General features: G+C 42.7%; 1 protein-coding gene across 8 annotated transcripts in view; it reads left to right on the top strand.

Annotated features, from left to right (window-relative positions):
• PAM (peptidylglycine alpha-amidating monooxygenase) overlaps positions 1–20,916 on the top strand; it is a 273,477-nt gene that overhangs the window by 195,728 nt on the left and 56,833 nt on the right. For all 8 annotated transcript variants that reach the window (XM_074995279.1, XM_074995278.1, XM_074995277.1 and 5 more), the window contains exons 13-14: positions 3,396–3,583; positions 4,872–4,943. In XM_074995279.1, the coding sequence (XP_074851380.1) occupies positions 3,396–3,583; positions 4,872–4,943 (260 nt within the window). The remainder of the gene's footprint in view (positions 1–3,395; positions 3,584–4,871; positions 4,944–20,916) is intronic.

Below are 20,916 nucleotides of genomic sequence, written 5' to 3'. Positions count from 1 at the left end.
TTGTCTCTCTCAATCGCAAATATTTCATCCATCTTTTTTTCCATACACTGTTCTTGGCTGTGCAAAATATTCTATCTGGCATCTAATAAAATTCCATTTGTAAAAAAGTCCAAACCCTTCTTTGTACAAAGAAGATTCAGTACTCAGAACACATTCTTTTTAAATTAAATACCTCTTACACAATTTTTAGCTTAAATAGTTGGAGTTGGTTTTGGGATGGATAATTCTTGCCTTTTCTAGTTCATTCAGGGTTTGCTTGTGTGCTGCCAGTAATTAATTACTCTTCAGTAAAAATGCTGTATATGTAAATGGCTTCTTACACTAGATTAGCAAGATCAGATTCCATGTTTGTACATAAAACATTTTACTGTTTACACAGCAATAGCATTAGGAGCTTTACATTTAACTGGCATATTTGCATGGATGTATTTCATAGAGGTGTCTGTCATTTCAACATTTAAGAAGTAAATGAAAAAATTTAAAACATCTCAAACTAAAAATGTTTTTTCTTAAAGGTTCTGAGAAATACATCCAGTTTTCTTGCAAGTGGATATGGGTTGGTAGTGCCCACTTTGCTTAGATGTGTTGCTCTGAGAACACACCCTCCATTTCTTTTTTACAGTTAGGCCTCTGCTTAAAACATTATTATTTTATATGCTTTGTTTTCTTGAGGTTTGTTCATCCTGGGGTGATAGAACATGGAAACTGAGGAAGCTTCTGAAATTTCTTTGATCAGATTTATCATTTTGTAACATAACTGACGTCACAGATATCTTGTTATAATCTCAAGTATCCTAGCTATAACATTCTTCTAATTATAGCTTGATATTCAGTAAATGTTCAATCAAATTGTAACAATTTAGAAATTGTTGTAGTAATTATACAGATACCATTTCTGCATCAATATTGAGGTCCCTCCCCCTTGATATGAACTCTAGCTCAAAATCACAGTGAAAAACTGAACTGTCTTCCCTCTAATCTTAATGCACACGTCAATCAAGTATGTAAAGATGTTGGAACCCTATGATATCCTGCAAGAAAAAAAATCACTGGGCTGTATTTGTTTGTCCTCTTAGAAAAGCTATCCTGCATGCTGTTAGAGATTATTCAACTAAATCATGAATCCATGAATTAATGACAGCTGTACCTGTCCACTTGACAAAATTAGGTCTGGAAATCCTTCTGAATATTGTGGCTTTACATATCAAGTCATTGAATCAAAGCCCCTGAATCTCTGTATCAGTTCTTCCATTTATTAGAAGCTGTTTCTTTTGTGAAACTGAATATTTCTCAGTAGTCTGCAAAAACAACAAGAAGTCCTGTGGCACCTTATAGACTAACAGATATTTTGGAGCATAAAGCAAAACTACTGTTAGCCTATAAGGTGCCATAGGACGACTTGTTGTTTTTGCAGTTACAGACTAACATGGCTACCCTTTGATACTTCTCAGTAGTCTGAATATCTGAATTTAAGACTTCAGTATATTAACTAATACTTACTATTAGCAAATTCTTTCCTAGATAGTGTTGAGTATATTACATGTCATTTCTTAGAAATGTTGTTTTGACACAGTCAAGATGTGTCAAATGAACCAGATTACATTTCTGAATTGCACATCACCATTTTACTCCAGGATTTAAGAGAAGGCAATCATCTGTGCAAGTATCAGAGTTAGACAGTAAGACAATGAATGATTTTTAAAACCTTAAGTACAGCTTGACAAAACAGAGGCTGATTTCTGTGGTCCCCAACAGATGCTACATTTCCAAAGCATGGAGAAACCAATTCCCCTTTTGGATCAGTTTTTCTTGTCTCTTCCTCTGACTGGTATCATTATTGTTGCTATGGTGAATAAATGAATGCTTCATGATGCCACTGGAAAAGTCAGCATTGATGTCTTTTGCAAATAGCTCATAGTCCTCCCCCATACCTTTTTATGAGTTTAGTCTGTCTGGCTAATTGTGCTAACTAATTTAAAATGTTTCTCTATGTAAACCACCTTTTGTGTTTATTGAATTGTCAGGAATACTGAAGAATAACTACCAACATGTAGCTATAACTAAAATATATAGCAGCCTGTGTGGTTTGAAAAAGAAAATAATCAGGGCTATGTAACAGTAAGGCCATGTCTACACTAGCCCCAAACTTCGAAATGGCCATGCAAATGGCCATTTCAAAGTTTACTAATGAAGTGCTGAAATGCATATTCAGAGCTTCATTAGCATGCGGGCAGCCGCAGTGCTTCAAAATTGACGCGGCTCGTCCAGATGGGGCTCTTTTTCGAAAGGACCCTGCCTATTTCGAAGTCCCCTTATGCCCATCTGCTCATGGGAATAAGGAGACTTCGAAGTAGGCAGGGTCCTTTCAAAAAGGAGCTCCTCTGGACGAGCCGCGCGGCGGCGAGCCACCTCAACTTCGAAGCGCCGTGGCCGCCCACATGCTAATGAAGTGCTGAATATGCATTTCAGCGCTTCATTAGTAAACTTCGAAATGGCCATTTGCGTGGCCATTTCGAAGTTTGGGGCTAGTGTAGACGTAGCCTAAGTCATTTATTTAGTCCATAAAGTATTTTTTCTTGAAAAGCTCGCTCTTCATGTTGAGTGGATTTCTCTTGAAGACAGTGTTACGTAGCAATTCAGAATAGCCCACATCTTCCTCAAGCACCTGAGTAGCCATTATTATTGAATTGTATTTTGCATTATTCCTGAGACACAGGCTGCTTCCTCTCAGACACTTGTGAGATAAGTTTTCCTAGAGATTACAATACCACCTTATCTGGTTGATGCTTACAGTGTCTTATTAAGGAGTGAAACTGACACCTCTCATGTCTGTCAATACATGAAAGAATTAGATTCTGGAAAAAAAGGTAATTGCATTGAATGCTAGGTACTGAAATTAAACATAAATTAGTTGTAATAATTTGTAAATAAGACTTAGAATCTAGGTAGAAAGAGATTGTCACAAAGGTTATATAAGAAGTGAAATAAATGGTTGATACTTGGTTATCCCCTTTCAATAAAACAGGCACATTGTTGATGGTAACATGCCAAGTGACGCAAGGGGGACTGTGAGAAAACAAAAGGTGAAGAAAGGGATGTCAAAACAACATGCTAACTTAATGCCAGTTAGTGTATATTCAGAACGCAAACCATTCTCAGATGTTTTCCTGGATGACTCAGGAGTTTTCTCATTCTAGTATTTCACAGTGTAAACAGAAGCTGTGTATCTGGAAAAGCTGTAGTGTGTAATGTAGTGGGAACTATATACGTGCAATCTTATCAGTCGCTGGCAGACTAAAAGATTTCTTTTTCTTGCATGAGGTAACATCTGTATGCAGAGCTCACATTTTATTCTTTAACTCTTAATAAATTCATTCTATATTGTTTTGCTTTAGGGGCACAGCCAACGATGAAATGTGCAATTTCTACGTTATGTATTACATGGAGGCCAAACATGCTGTCTCATACATGACCTGCATCCAGAATATAAACCCAGATATGTTCAGAAACATCCCACAGGAGGCAAATATTCCTATTCCAGTCAAATCTGATATGGTCATGATGACACATGGACATCATGAAGGTACAAAAAATGAATGTATGAAATCAGTTTTACTCTTTGTATGTCATATGAGACATGCTTAACTATGCTATTTGTTTCAAAGAAATTTTTTAGGAATCTGGATATATTCTTCTGAAATTTATGAAAAACATAGGTCTGAGATACACTGTTGGTTTTTTGGAAGCAGTGACATGTGGAAATCTGTTCTATTAGTAATTATTCACTTCTTTGTTCAGGAATGCCATCTTTCTTTCCTTCCAGCCATAGTTTTATCATTGCATCACATAGACTGCACAACTAAAGTGCCTTTGTCTTCCCAAAATATCACATCCTGTATTGCCAATAAGAAGTGCTTTGTACTGTAGTTTCCCTGTCCCAATTGCTGTGGGGCTCAGTACACCACTTCCCTAATATTTTAGCTACTCCTGGCTTTACATTAGAGAAGGTTTTGCCACACACCTGAGCTCTCTCATACATTGCTCCAGAACTACACTGTTGGGCATTCATAAATTAAAGTGTTGTTTCCTGAGTTCGCATGTTTTCAAGAAGCCAAGTATCATAGCTTCTGTTTCCAGCTGCCACTTCATTGTACGAGTTGAACCTCTCTAATCCAGAACTCTTTTCCAGCAAACCCCGTAATCTGTCATGATTTTAGTTAGCCGGACAACCACTTATGAGTGTGGCCAAGTTTCCTGTGGCCCCATTAAGTTTGTTTATGGCCACTGATCCTGGCTCTCAGTGTTCTGTGCTGTAATTTAGCCCTAAATGTCTTCTGAGAGCCCAGTAAGCAATGCAAGTGTTGGTGATGTGCCAGAAAATATTGACCTACCATCATCTGGTGAATTCTCTTGTCCAGCACGTGATGGGTCCCAGGGGTGCTAGACAAGAGAGGTTCAACCTGTAGTCCTGATCTGAAATCCATTGAGCTCAGTAGGTCTTACAAAGAGAGTAGTTTTAACCTTTCTTTGGCTGACATATTTTTTAAATTGGTATAATGCCACTCTACCTCAAAGTTTTTGTGAAACTTAATTTTGTAAACCACTTCTGTCCTATGATCTCTATATATTGTAGCCTCACTGGGTCTTTCAGCTTTAAAATAGAATACTTAATTGTAGTGGTGAGTAGTATGAAACTTAATATATTTGACTTAATAAAATCGTGCATATATTTTATTTATGGCACTACTGCTTTGTCTGCTTCCCATGAGCAATAGGAACATATCGGAAACAAATCTTGAGTTAACTTAAAAAAACAGTAATACATTAAATTCATATGAAGAGTTTATTGGTATATTCTTAACCTTCTCTAGAAACCAAGAAAACAGATGATGGTTCTTCACTGAAGCAGCCAAAAAGAGAAGAGGAAGAGGTTTTAGATCAGGGTATGTATAATGAATCCCATATCAAAAAAGGATTTGTTGGCTTAAATCAACAGTAAACCATATATTTATTATATTATGAGTTAATGTGTTAGCATTGTATATTTCCTTTTATCATCTAACCTGCAAGGCATTCTTTACAACTGTGTTGCTGTACTGTATATAATGAATAATTCAGGAGGAATTGGTCAATTACCGGTCTCCAGCTTTGCAGGTAAAATTCATTAGTGCAATTTAATCTCATTAGCTTTCCCTGTTCCTGGTTTAATCTGTGTAACACCATTTTAATGTATCTGTCCATTCATGATGCCATAGCATGATTTCACCGAAGTGATGGTGTCCTACAGAATAATAATTCACTAACTGTTCTATTATTTTTATTTCGTTAATATGAATGCATATATTAAATTCACAGTCTGTATATGATCTACTGTTAGAAAATGGTTTAAACAAAATCAAGGAAATTAGAACTTAAAATTGAATTAATGGCATAGCAAACTGACATTTCCAAGTGTGGAATAATATGGGAGGAAGACTATATGCGTACAAAGGAATACTGTCCTGTGTTTTATATTGATGCACTATGTAATGAATTAAGCATAGTGTGTCAAGAGTTAATGTCATATTTTGCTATATTTAAATTGACAAATGTAAAACTTGTGTACCAGTATATTGTGCATATGTGTCAGATTGCAAAACAGCTGCTGGTTTTTGTAATGCTTCTTGGAAGATACTGTATGACATCAGACATTGAGAGGTATATTAAAATTTGGCAGTATTTCTGGTTCATTTGGACTACATTTAATACGAGTCGACCTGTTAAGAGTATTGATTTGGTATTACATTTTTCCCAAGGAGACACCATGATGTCAGTGAAGATTTGATGTATTTTTACTTGAACTTAGCTGGTCTTTACAATTTGGAAGTACACAGTAAGATGTAAATGGAACTGGTAGATTACTGTAATGAGTTAAGAGTGTCCATTATACTGAATTGTAATTTCATTGTAAAGGATGAGATTTTTTTCAAAAGTGCACTCGGGATTAATCTTGCTGGTGCCATTGAAGACAATGGTAAAACTCCCTTTGACTTCAGTGGGCGCAGAGTTAGGCAATTGCTGGCAGGTTTTGAGCATCTCATCCAAAATAAGAAATTTACAACATGCTCAAAAACACTTTGTACAATTAAATACTTTGAAACACTTTCACAATTAAATAAATGGAATTCAGAAAATCAAAGTTTGAGCAACTTGACTAAAAATTACATTTACATTATGAAAGCCTATTTTTACAATTGTATATTTGAAACACATCTGAAAGTGTGTGCATAGTGGAGCTGACCTTGTGATTTCCAGCTCAACAAGTCTGATCAAGCTTGTATGCTAAATATCAAAACATAGCCCCAGCAGCATGAGCCACAAGATGGATTAGTCAGCCTAGTGGATGCGTATGTAGGGCTTCAGGTCAGATAAACTCAAGTCAGCTGCCCATCCTGCCCCTTTCACTGCTGCAAGTACACTTGTATTTTAAAAACACAAGGTCAGTCAGAGCTAGCATAGCTATTTCTACCCAAAATGAAAATTGCATTTCTAACTCCTGATGTGTATTTCTATAAAGTAGTAAATTTAGACTGATCATTTTTATGTAACATTCCAGCGCAATGTCAAAAAAGCCAGTCATATTATAAAATCCTACCAAGATTTACTATGAGAAGCAAATTGTTACCATGGCCATGTTAGCAATGATGCCTATAGTATTTAGGAAGGTTTCAGTTTCTGTTTGTTTGATGGCATTCCGTAATGATAAGAAAAATGTGTTTTGAAAAGATGGAAGTTTGAAACACTTGCAGTTGTTTTCAGAGAACAAGCTCTGCAATGCAGTCTTGTTTGCTATGAGACAACTATTTGGTGTGCACATCTTTATCTAACTTGTTTCTATGGAAACCAGATCTCAGTTGTATTGTCCATTTGAAGTTAGTTGTGTTTTAAGATATCAAAACCCTTCACAAGCCTAGATAAAGGAATTCTGTATTCTTAAATATTGATTGGGCCAAAGTGTCCTCACATTCACACCAGTTTTACGCCATTGAAGCTTCACTGATTTCAACATTTAATTCTATTTTACACAGGTGCAACAAAGGCAAAATCAGACCCCCTAATTTTGCTTTTTGTCCTTAAGATTATTCTTCTTCCTAGTAGCTGTTGAGTATTGGAACACATTATTTGTTTCTTAGTAAGCAACTCCTACAGTGATATAATGACATAGAAATTTTAAAAAAGTGCTATAACAGAAGAAAGAATTCCGTGGTTCTTTGCAAACCAGATAGTTAAGAGACATCCGTGAAAACCCAGGCACACTAACAGAGAGTCACAAAGGACTGGCTAAAGCTAGTTAAAATGAAACTGACTTCACACCATTGATTTTTAGCACTATCATGAAAATACATGGTAAGGGGTAGGTGGAAGGATTCTTTGTTTTTATAGAAACATTATGTTTATGTAAACCAGTATACTGAATATTCTGAATTAGGCACATTCACAGACTTGAGTGCTTTCTGCTATTACTAAAGTACAGATAGTACTGTATCTTTCTCCTATCAGTCATAGGGGAAAGTCAAACCAAATAATTGCTACTCAGATTTTTTTATTGACAATAACTTAGACAAATTGGATACAACATATATAGTACTGAGAACACTATTACCTCTTCACACCATTCACATACTGTCTATTAGGCATCTGTTTTCCCCTTGTGGGAAAAGGCCTTAATTTGTTTCATTCTGTTTGTTCAAAACCGTCCCTGCTGTAGTCTTTGTGGCACAGTATAATCAATCTTTCTGCTCAAAGGTTAACACAAACTGCTATATTCCCAGGACATAGATGGTATGACAGAAACACAATTTGTAAAAGGAAAACACTGAATGACCTCTGGTAGTGAAAGGTCTTCAAATACCTTCTGTGAAACAGAACAATTTAACAAGTAGTTGTACGCTAACTACAATGAATTACTGTTGACATCTTTAATCAAACAAAGGGGACACTGGAGTGAAGTGTATTTGTAATCATTCTTACTAAGGCTACCATTACACTACAGTAATTCCCGTCATTTGATTGTGTGTGTGTCCCCCTATCGCTGTGATTTCTGCTTTATGCATCTGATGGATTGGTTTATACTGATGGCAGTGTATGCCCCCCCACCCCCAAAAAAAAATCTGCTGATCTTCAAGGTGCCATAGGACTCCTCGTTGTACTTTGCTTAAGACCCTTTGTTGAAGGACCTTATCAAAGGCTATGTGAAAGTCAAGTACGCTGCATCCGCTGAATCACCCTTGTCCACACTTCGTTGATCCTCTGAAAGAATTCTAATGGATTGGTGAGGCATGAGTTCCCTTCACAGAAAGAATATTTAATTCTTTAATTCTTCTGGTAATTCTATTCTTTATGATGGTTTCAGTTAGTTTGCCTGGTGCTAACGTTAGGTTTACTGGCTGTAATTGTCAGAATTTTCTATGGAACTTTTCTTAATGCTCAGTGTGGCATTAGCTATCCTCCAGTCATCTGGTACTGAGGCTGATTTAAGTGATAGCTTACATACTGCTGTTAATACTGCTGAAAATGCAGAGCTGTTAGGTGAGTAGCATCCTGTGCTGGTGACTCATTACTGTTTGTAGTTTATCAATTTGTCCAAACCCAACTCTACTGATTCCGCAATCCAAGATAATTCCTCAGATTTGTCACCTAAAAAGAATGGCTAATGGTTAAGGTATGGGAAGCTTCATCTTCTGCAGTAAAGACTAATGCAGAGAATTAATTTAGTTTCTTCACAATGGCCATGCCTTCAGATGCTTTTTTATGTGTGTGCGCCTGCCTAATTATGTTTACACTTGATTTGTCAGCGCTTATATTCTTTTCTACTTTAATTAGTAGGATTTGACTTTCAATTGTTAAAAGATATCTTTTCATGTCTAATTGTGTCTTTTAGTCTGTTGCCATGGTGACTTTTTTTTTTTTTTTGTCCTCTTACTGCTTGGGAAGCAGGATTTACACACAGTTTGAGCTGCTGTTATGGTACTTCATATTACCAAGCAGTTCAGCTATATTCACCTCTGGGACAAGACCCTGTGCACCCCATAAGACTAAATCAAGAATTTCCTCTTCCCTTGTGGGTTGCAAGACCCCAAGATGGAATCATTAATGATATCTAGAAATTTTATGTATCCCATCCTGAGGTGATAGGTTCCAAGTTAATATGAGGATAGTTGAAATTTCCAATTATTTTGGGGTTTTCTCTTTTTCTGTAACTTCTCTAATTTCCCTGAGTATTTCTAGTCACCATCACTGTTCTGTTCTGGTGGTTGGTAAATATCCCTACTGCAATACTTTTCTATTCAAGCATGGAATTTCTGATTGTAGCAGTTCAATGGTACTGTTTGAGTTATTTAAGAATTTTGCTATATTCAACTCCATGGTTTTTTTCCTCCACATACAGTGGCTACTTAGCCACCAGCATGACCTTCTCTGTCCTTCCTATATATTGTGTACCCTGCTATTTCTGTGTCCCATTGATTGTCATCAGTCCCCCCCAAGTTTCTGTGTTTCCTGTTATATCAATATGCTTATTTAATGTCAGACACTCAAGTCCATGCATCTTAGCATTTAGACTTCTACAGCATTTATTGACAAGCATTTTCATGTAATGTAACTGAATGGAACTCTTTTTTTCAATTTGATTGTGTCTCTTCAGTTCCTACCTGTAGTTTATCAACTTCTATTCTCTTCTTTTTGCCAGGTCATACATTATCCCCTTTAATAAATCCTTCCCTGGGGGATGACTCTGTCCAAACTGTGTTCACCAGCACCTGTCAGCTTTCCCCAGCCCTCAGGTTAAAGAAGCAAGGTATCACTTAGTTATTGAAATCATCTATCAACTCCAATTCTTACTACTATAGAAAGCTGTAGGAAGCCTGCTGAATGACAGTGACCGAATTGTTTCTGAACAACAGAATAGGCAGATATAGGTGATAATTTATCAAACTGCCACTGCTTGTATTACATATTCAGAGCTCATGATTTGAGACTGTTTCTGTAATAATGGGGAGCACTCTCTTTTTGTGTGCATCAAATTTAACCACAAAGGGAAAAGTTTCTTTTGAAGTAGTGAATAGTGAAAAAGAAAAAGGAGGAAACAGCTGATCTGCAAGTCCAGTAAGGGTGTTAAAATTATGTTTTAAAAATACCTTTCACTGGAAAAACCATTGTGAATTGTTAATTAATTTGCACTAAATAAACCAGAGATTGAGGGAAACCATTACATTCATTATGGTTTTGTTACAGAATAAAAGACATACACAAAGGAAAGATTTTACTAATTTCAATATTATTAATAATAATAATTAATAATATTATTAGTATTAATGTGGAACTAAGGTCTCACCTTGATAGCAATACAAGTTGGAAATTTGTATTGTTCTGAATGGTTGTGGGTTTTTTCAATTTTTAAAAATAGGAAATTGCATGTTTTCCTACTCTCTCCTTCATTTAAAGGAACTTTAATTAAAAGTGGTTCTTGTCCTGCTCTGCAGCAAAGCTCCTCATTTGTGACAAAGTCCTGCCACTTGATGTGTCTCGGGTAGATGTCTATGAATGTCTGTAGCTTGTGATTAGAAGATGTTTTAGTACCCCAGGTCTCGCATCCATACACTCTTCACATTTGTGTTGAAGATCCACAGTGTCTTCTTTGCAGATATTATTTGTGAACACCATATGGGATGGGAGAGTCTTGACTGCAGCTGTTGCTTTCTCTATCCTGGTATTGATATCTTTGTCTGTTCCTCTGTCTCTTCCCATAATACTCCCCAAGTAGGTGAACTGATCTACATCTTCCAGCTCATCCCCTCCTAGTGTGATGGGGGCGGTGTTGGCCTGGTTGATCCTCACTGTTTTGGTCTTTCCCTTATTAATCTTCAGTTCAGTCATTGAGGCAGTTTTGTCTAGTGTTGTGACCTTTTCTTCCATGCTTACATGTCGGTGTGAAAGAAGGGTGACATCATCAGCAAAATCAATGTCCCCTAGCTGTTTGGGAAGTCTCCAATGAATGCCCCATTGATGGCCATCTGTTGTCCTGCTCATAAGCCAATCCATTGTGTTCAAAAACAGAAAAGGTGATAATAGGCACCCTTGTCACACTCCTAATAGTATGCTGATGGAGTCTGTCAAGACACCGTTTTGAACAACTTGACATATGTTGAGGGTTTGTACACAGAACAGATCAGATTTGGATGGGATGCCACAGTGTTGCAGCAGTTTCCACAAGGGGTGTCTATCCATGCTGTTGAAGGCTTTTTCAAGATCAATGAAGGGGGGAGTTGCAGTCAAGCAACTGTTCTATGATCACTCAGAGATTTGCTATTTGATCAGTACAAGATCTCTCTCTTTGGAAGCTGGCCTGGTCTTCCCTAAGCTGTATATCAATTTATGCCTTCACTTTCACCAGGAGAATCCTCTTGAATACTTTTCCTGGAATAGGCATACCTTCTAGACATACCAGTTCTTGCATACCTTCAGATTGCCTTTCTTTGGAAGCTTGATAAAGTAGCCATATTTCCAGTCTTGTGGGATCTGCTTAGCGTTCCAAATTTTCCCAAATAGATTATACATCATGTTGACTGATGTCTCACTACCTGCCTTGATTGCTTCTGTTGTTGTCTGGACCAGGTGGTTTTATGCTAATGGCTTTTCTGATTTCTTCTTTTGTCAGTCTGTTGCTGTTAGTTTGCAGAGGTATATCTGCAGGTAGTAACTTTGGAGGTTCCATGTGAGCAGGGTGGTTCAGTAGTTCTTCAAAGCATTCCTTCTATCTACTGAGCTGCTCACTTGGGTTTGTTAACACACACCCCTCCTTATCCTGTACTGGCTGATCCACTGTACGCCGTGACCTAGCTAGCTTCCGTGTGATGTCATGGAGCTCTTCCAAGTTTCTCTGTCCTGCAGCTTGTTCTGCTTGTTGTGCAAGGTTTTCCACAAAATTCTTCTTGTCCTAGTTTACAGCCTTTTTATCTTCTCTGTTGGCTTCTGAATGCAGTCTTTGAGCTTCTACCTTGGCTGGTCTTGTTTTGCTGTTGGTGACTGCTGCTTTTCTGTCCTTTTGTTCCTTCACTTTTTTCACAGCTTCTGCTGTGATCCCTTCTTTGTGATACCTTGTCCTCTTTCCTAATGTTTTATCTCATGGTCTCTTTTTCCGGGATGTTTTGGTGTGTTACCAAATTTGTTCCATATTATCGTCTTTCAGGATGAGGTTTGTCATATCTGTTGGAAAGCTCCACTTGGAAACCAGTTCTTGTCTCTATATCCTTCAGCTGATCTGTGTTGAATCTCAGTCCCAGCTTGGTCACTTTTGTGGCATACCTCTTGAGCTTGAATTTGAATTTTATCATGCCCAGATGGTGGTCTGAAGCTTTATCTGCTCCTCCTCTAGTGTGGACGTCCTGCATCAATCTTCCAAAAGAACTGCTGATACAAATGTGATCAATCTGATTTTTTGGTTGGTGGTCTGGTGAAACCCAAGTGATCTTGTGGGTTCTTTTGTGTGGGAAAAACACAACCATCTATCACCAATACATTGAAGAAACAAAAGTAACTGTGAAAAGTCATTTCATTCATGTTGCGTAGTCCTTCTTTTCCCATGGTCTGTTCTCTGCCTGCATTTATGCTTCCAATTTTTGCATTGACATTGCCCATCAAAACCAAGATATCCTTTGCTTTCTGGTTCACACTTTGTAGTTTCTCATAGACGTCCATTTTACGCTCCTCATCTGCTTCAGTGGTTGGTGCATAACATGCAAAATCAGTACCTTTTGCACTTTGATGTGTGATGATACTGCTGTCCATGCCATTAAAGCCTCTCTTGATAACATCGTCAACACCTTCTGTGTGTGTGGTGCACCTGCCTCTTCATGTCCTGAGTAGACAATGGTTTCACCTGTTGCTAGGCATAGCTGCCCGGATTGCGTCCATCTTGTCTCACACGAGTCCAAAACTGCAAGCTTGTACTGTTTCCTCTCCGCTGCTATATGAGCTGTCTTTCCCACTTGATACATTGTCCCAGCATTCCGTATACTAAACTGGGTGGTTGTTCTGAGTGAGAGAAGGGTCATCTGTGGGGCAGCTTCCTTTCAGCTTTCCCTACCACACTTCATGCTGAATCCGTGTGGATTGCCAATTCCTGCCAAGACTTGTGTAGTTGTAAGTTTCTTTGTGGGACGTTTCTGTAACTTTTGTGGTTTTTTTACCCTAAGCCAAACCCTTTTACCTTGCGGAGAGGTGATCCAAATTTGTCTGGTCTTTACCCTTTGACCTGTCCAGTTTGGGTGACCCTTCCAGGAGCTGTAGTACCCAGTAGCATAGCTCTCTGGGTCATTGAGAGATACAAGCCACCTCACCATGACAAAGAATCAACCATGGGGAAAAATAATATATGATCGTATGGTTAGAGCGCATCATAATGCACATGCACAAGGGAGGTAATACTGAAGTTTCCTAACTTTTCAGAGCTTTATGTAAATACAATCTTAAAAGATTTTAACGTGCTGTTTTGTATATGATGATTGCATACAGTGGTATTTTGGAACTGCTGGTAATGCAAACTCAGGCAATCTAAACAATGTTAGTGTAGATCATACAAATCATGTAGCAGAGAGAGAGCTCACTGGCACTATTGCTTGGAGACATCCTAGATTGGGGCAGAGGAGGAGAGAGGAGTACTCAGTATAATATGGAAGTTATAAATTGGATGGCAAGGAAAATAGTGGAATTATTGTCACTGATAGAGCTGAGAAGACTGTGGATGGACATCGTGGCCCTCCAGGAAACAAGGCTGTCATCCTCTGGATGTCTCAGGGAGAAGGACTTTTCCTTTTTCTGGCATGGGAAGTCTCCAGAAGAGACCAGGGAACACGGTGTTGGCTTCGCAATCAGAAACAGCCTAGTTGGCTCAGTCATACCACCAAATGTGGGAACTGAGAGAATGCTGAAAATCCAGCTTTAAACACCAGTGGGCATGGTCAACATCTTCAGCGTCTATGCGCCTACTTTAACTTCTGCCCAGAAAGCTAAGGACAAGTTCTATGATGAACTTAGCATTGCCATCAGTGAGGTACCTTCCCATGAGCCACTATTCATCCTTGGCGACTTCAACACCAGAGTTGGCAGTGACCACTACAGCTGGCCAGCCTGTCTGGGACAGTTTGGAACAGGGAAGATGAATGAAAACGGACAGCGCCTCCTTGAACTCTGCACCCAACATGATCTCTGCATAACCGATACCTTCTTCAATGTCAAACCCCAGCACAAAGTTTCGTGGCGACACCCAAGATCGAAACATTGGCACCAGCTTGACCTCGTCCTCACCAAACGCAGCCATTTAGGTAATGTCAGGGTGACACATAGCTACCACAGCGCAGACTGTGACACTGACCATTTGCTCGTGTGTAGTAAGGTGCACATCCAGCTGCGAGGATTCTTTCGCTCCAAAAAGGAAGGGAGGCCGCGCATTGACACTGGCAAGACTCGTGATCCTTCAAAAGTATGCGAGTTTGTCCAAGCACTTGAAGAGGCTTTGCCCCGCCCAGACGACACTGATATCAGCAACAGATGGGAGCAATTACGGGACACTATCTATAATACTGCGATATCTACCTTTGGGAAGAAGACAGTCAAGTCTGCTGATTGGTTTGAAGCCCACACTGAAGTGCTGATGCCCCTGATTGAGAAGAAGAGACAGGCACTGGCTGCATAGAGGTCCTCTCCCAGTGAGGTGAACCTGCAGGCGCTCCGGTCTGCTCGGAGTCAAGTGCAGCAGGTTGCTCGGCGGTGTGCCAACGATTACTGGCTCCAACTCTGCTCCAAGATTCAGCAGGCCACAGACACTGGTAACATGTGAGGAATGTACGATGGGATCAAGCAGGCCATCGGTCCATCACAAAGAAAGTCGGCCACAGGCGAGGTCTTGAAGGACAGAACCAAGCAGATGGAACGCTGGGTGGAACACTACTCTCAGCTGTACGCCAGAGAGACCATAGTTACAGAGAGAGCCCTGAATGCCATCGAGCCTCTGCCCACCATGACTGAACTTGATGCTGAACCCACTTTGGAGGAACTCAGCGAAGCGCTAGAAGCACTCTCTTCTGGAAAAGCCCCAGGGAAAGACAGTATTCCCTCAGAAATCCTCCAATGCGCCAACGGTACCCTAGTTTCAGAGCTGCATGGAATACTTTGCCAATGCTGGAGAGAAGGCAGCATACCGCAAGATATGAGGGATGCTAACATTGTGACTATCTACAAGAACCAGGTTGACTAAAGCGATTGTAACAACTATCGCGGCATCTCCCTTCTCAGCACCATGGGGAAGCTGTTTGCACGTGATGTTCTTGCGGAGAGAGTCTACCCTGAGTCTCAGTGTGGGTTCAGAGCTGAACGGTCCACCATAGACATGGTTTTCTCTGTTAGGCAACTACAAGAAAAGTGCAGGGAGCAGAACAAACCTCTGTCTGTTGCCTTCATCGACCTGACCAAGGCATTTGAACTCGTCAGCAGAAAGGGTCTGTTTGCGATTCTGGCTAAGATCGGCTGTCCCCCAACTCTGCTCAGCATTATTAGGGCTTTCCATGAAGGCATGAAGGGGACCGTCATATATGAAGAATCCACATCCAAACCCTTTGAGATTCTCAGCTGAGTGAAGCAGGGGTGTGTGCTGGCTCCAACGCTGTTTGGCATCTTCCTTCACAGTTTTGCTCAAATATGCCTTCGGAACTGCTACAGAGGGCATCTCTCTCTGCACGAGAATGGATGGCAACCTCTTCAAACTGTCGAGGCTTAGAGCGAAGACCAGGGTGCTTACGAAGAGTCTAAGGGAGTTCATTTTTGCTGACAATGCAGCTATTGCTGCTTAGCAGTCACTCAACTCACTTTGAGGATGCATGTGTGGAATTTGGCCTCACAATCAGCTTAAAGAAGACCCAGGTGATGGGCCAAAATGTGGGTAACGAGCCATCTATCAACATGCTAGACTATGAACTGGAAGTTGTCCATGAGTTCATGTACCTAGGCTTGACGATCTCGGACAACTTGTCACTTGATAGCGAGATCAACAAGCCCATTGGAAAAGCCGCCACAACATTCTCCAGGCTGACAAAGAGAGTATGAGCTAACAATAAGCTCACTGTACACACCAAGGTGCAGGTCTACACAGCCTGTGTTTTGAGCGCATTGCTGTACGCCAGTGAAACATGGACTTTGCGCTCAAAACAAGAGCAGCGGCTCAACACATTCCACATGCGCTGCCTCAGGCGCATACTCGGTATCTCATGGCAGGACAAGGTCCCCAAGAGCGCAGTGCTTGAGAGGGCAGGCACCGCCTCCGTGTTCACCCTTCTCAAACAGAGGCGTATGCGCTGGCTGGGCCATGTCTCACGCATGACGGATGGCCGAATACCGAAGGACCTCCTCTTCGGCGAACTGGCGTCTGGAAAGAGGCCGAAAGGGCGATCTAAATTGCGCTACAAGGACATGTGCAAGCGTGACCTCAGTGCTCTCTCTATCAGTGTGAACACCTGGCATTCGCTCGCCTCAGACAGGCATGCCTGGAAACAGGGAGCGAAGGAAGCTCTTGTTATGTATGAAACTACCTTGGTGAAGGAAGCAGAAGACAGGAGAGCCCTCAGGAAAATCCGTGCCCGTGATACCAGAGTGACATCTGCTTACTGCTGCTCACAGTGCGGAAAGGACTGCCACTCCCGCATTGGACTGCACAGCCACAGAAGACACTGCTCGAATGAGTCCAACTGGGGCGCAAACCTATGATCCCTCGGGATCGAAGGATGCCTACTACTAGAGGAAAAGGGGAGCTTGGAAGGTAAGAGAGCTCACCTTCCACCATGCTGAGCCTGATTTGATATGAGACACTCAGAATGAAATGGAGAGTTATAGGTGTTGGTCTGAGAGGTCAAGGGATGTTTAGGAGTCTCCAGTCTAGAGGTGATATCTGAGATATCCAAGGCTAGGTCTACATGGTGAGTGCTATTTTGGAGTAGAGTGTCTGTTGTCTTGAAACAATTTTTGAGATAATGGGTGCACTATTTCAGCATCCCTGTACACCTCATCACAGGAGGAGTACAGAGATTCCTTAAAATAGTGCTTTATTTCAGCCTGTGGCCCCATTTAGACAGTGCCACATGCCAGAACAGTTCATTCTTCTTCGAGTGATTGTTCACGTGCATTCCAATTTGGGTGAGTGCTAGCGCATGCCCAGTTCTGGAAGCTTTTTGCCCTGGTCAATTGCCCTAGGTTCAGTGCGGCACTCCCTGGAGTGGCGCCCATATGGCCGCTCATATATGCACCGCCTGACCCGCCCCCCACTCGGTTCTTTCTCGCCACACTGTCAGTTCCTGGAACTCCCTCATTGTTGAGCGTTTGCTGGTAGCTTTTATTGTTAAATTAGTTGATAGTGAAAACAGTTATAAATAGTTTAGATAGTTGTCTTTCATCTGTAAATAGTTTCATTTAGCACTTAGTGAGCCGAGGTGGAACTTAAACCCCCCTTGGCACCAGGGGATGCCAGGCTTCCCAGGATTTGAAACCTCCTCAAAATGTGTTAGAAAAATGCCCAAAAGCAACCTTCATAGGACTTGCCTGAGTTGCCTCTGTGAGGCCCACCACCGGGAACGCTGCTCTATTTGCAGGGCTTTAAAGCCTAGGACTTTGAAAAACAGAGCTCAACAGCTGAAGGTACTACTAATGGAATCAGCCTTGCAGCTGGACATTTCCCTGGCGGGAGCTCAGAGCACTGCATTGTCGGTGGAGAGCGCTCCGGCACCATCGGTGCTGTTGGAAAGCTCCCAGCGCCGAGAGCAGGACTTGGTGCCTAGCATCTCCCGACGCCATAAGAGCCGGTCCCTGGTGCCTCGCAAGAAGAGGAGGTGGGACTGGGGTCGATCCCAAGAGAGGAGAAGGCGACGGCAATCCTCAGGAGAGTCCACCAGATAGCACCGTGACCAGGGTCATGAAGTGCAGGTGTCCACTCAAGTGCAAGGCGTAAGGCCGCGCTCTCCCAGAGTACCCTCGATGCCGGAGGCCTTTAGTGCAGCACAAGGCCTCCTGCAAATCATGATGCCGCTGCAGACGCCACACTGGGAGCCTTCGTTGCCCTGGATGCAGGCATCTGAACAGTCTCTAGGGTCTCCAGCACAGTTCCTGAGGCCAGTGAGGCCTCCACAAATGGTCACCTCCCTCGGTGCCTTGCAGCAGCACAACGGGATCCTCGGCACTGCCGTGGTCATTGGCGTCAGCGTCTGCATCCAACTTGGACTCTTTTTACTCCTGCTCAGCTCAGAGTGGGAGTACAAGATCATCCCACTGCAGTAGGCATCGACACCATCCCTGATGCCCCTCAGAGGGGGAGTGGCAAATCCCCCTCCACGGTGCCCCACAATGGCCTTTCTGGACTCCATGGGCATCCATGAGGCACAGAACTTTGCTGTGGGACTTCTGACTAGGGCGCCCAGCACTTCCCAGGTGCCGAGATCGGCACTGACCACTTTGTTGGGAGCCCCTCCGAGAGATCAGGTGGAGTCTTTGGCACCAGTGCAGTCGGCACCGACCCAAATGTGGGCACCACCCCTGCAGGCACTGGGACCTGTGGTTCCATGGGCACCGACACTGACAGAACCAGTGCCATCCCAGGTACCAAGTGTCACCGTCATCACGGCACTGTACCATAGGCCACTGGGGGCACTTCACCCCAGGCACCGAGCACGGCACCACAAACCGCGGTGCCAGGGACTCAAATGGAGGTGCCTGAACCCCCCACACCGATGGGCTTGGAGGGCACAATGCCTTCGTCCTCATCCTCCCTGGATGAGGCATTGGCTGGATCCTCTGCGTCCCCAGTAATGGAGGATGGAGGAGCGTACCAGCAGTTATTGAGAAAGGTGACCCAGAGTCTGGGGGTGCAGGCAGAAGAGGTCAGGGACAAAATAGACCCTGTTACAAACATTCTTTCCACATTTGGACCTACCAGGGTGGTACTGCCCATTATAAAGACAATTGCCAACACAGCAAAGACAGTGTGGCAGACTCCAGCCTCAGCCTTACCCATGGCCAGAAAAAACGAGCACTGGTATTTTGTCCCAGCACAGGGCAATGAACGTCTGTTCGCTCTCCCTCCCCTGATTCCCTGGTCGTGGATGCTGCGAACAACAGGGAGAGGCAGGGGGTCCTGGGGCCCTCCCCTTAAAACAAAGACACCAAAAGACTAGACCTGTATGGTAGGAAAGTTTACTCTACAGGTGGCCTACAGTTCAGAATCGCTAACCAGCAGGCCATGGTTAGCAGGTATGCATGCAATATAGCCAGCTCCGTGGACCGTTTGGCTGAACTGCTCCTGCCAGATGCCAAGTTGGAATTTATGGCTCTGGTATCGGAGCAAAGACTCATATCTAGAGCAGCACTGCAGGCCGCCTTAGATGCAGCCAATGCAGTCATCAGAGTCATGGTCTTGGGTATAGCCATGACAAGGGGTCATGCCTTCAGGTCTCGGGATTCTTTCAGGAAGTGCAGTAGTCCATAGAGGACCTCCCCTTTTTTCGGAAAAAACTGATAAGAGGCTTCTTAGGATGAAGAACCCATGGACCACCCTACACTTGCTGGGTCTCTGTACACCGGCGACCCAGAGGAGACTCTTTACCCCGAGACCCCAGTTCAGACAGCTCTCACAACAACAATGGGATGGGAACAGGAGAAGGGGCCACCATAATAGGAGACATCAGGGCCGCCAGACACAGGAGCAGAGCCACCAAAAACCCCCACCAGGGTCTATACACCAGTTTTGATGGGGCAGTCAGGAGCAACACACCAGCCACCCTCACAGTTCCAGCTAAGTATTTATTTTCATCCCGACTACCCCCATTCTACCATGCATAGCACAACATAATGTCAGACCAGTGGGTCCTCCGCACGGTAGAAAAGGGATATGCTATCCAATTTTCTTCCTACCCCCCCACCAACACCTACTCCCCGTCCCTCTTCAGGGACCCGTCTCACGAGACAGCTCTCAGGCAGGAGGTGAAGGCCCTCCTACAAAAGGGAGCTATAGAGGAAGTTCCCCAGGAGTTCTGGGGGCAGGGGTTTTATTCCTGTTATTTCCTAATTCTGAATGCAAAAGGGGGATTATGGCCAATCTTGGACCTGCAAAACCTGAACAAATTTGTGAAAAAGATAAAGTTTCGTATGATGTCCCTGGGCATAACTATCCCAATTCTGGAACAAGGAGACTGGTTTGCTGCTCTTGAGTTACAGGACGCGTATTTCCATATAACAATCTATAGCAACCTCACAGGAGGTTCCTCCAGTTTGTGCCAAGGAAGGACCATTACCAGTTCACAGTCCTTCCATTTGGCCTCTCCTCGGCCCTGAGAGTCTTTACCAAATGTATGTCAGTAGTGGCAGCCTCCCTGCACAGGCAGGGGGTGCATCTCTTCCCTTACATAGTCAACTGGCTGATCCGAGGTTGGTCACAGCAGCAGGTGGTGCAACATGTGCAGCTGATACAAGAGACATTCGACACACGAGGCCTCCTAGTGAATGAGGCAAAGTCTGTACTAGCCCCAACTCAGGTCATGGAGTTTGTGGGTGCCCGACTAGAGGCAGAGCAAGCCAGGACCTTTCTGCCCCAGGGCAGGGTCTTGCATCCAAGGCCTGATCAGGTTCCCAACCAGAACAGCCAGGGGATGCCTCAGACTTTTGGGCCACACGGCGGCGTGCACATTTGTAGTCCAGCATGCCAGGTTGCGAATGCGCTGTTTCCAGCTGTGGCTCACCTCAGTATACAGACTTGTCAGGGACAATATAGACAAGTTAGTGACAGTCCCACCAAGAGTGTTAAGGGCATTACACTGGTGGCTAGAGGCCCGGTCGCTCTGCATGGGA

This window comes from Carettochelys insculpta, chromosome 5 (assembly GCF_033958435.1).
Source record: "Carettochelys insculpta isolate YL-2023 chromosome 5, ASM3395843v1, whole genome shotgun sequence".
NCBI classification, from domain to species: Eukaryota; Metazoa; Chordata; order Testudines; family Carettochelyidae; genus Carettochelys; species Carettochelys insculpta.
This window is presented reverse-complemented; position numbering and strand designations above follow the sequence as displayed.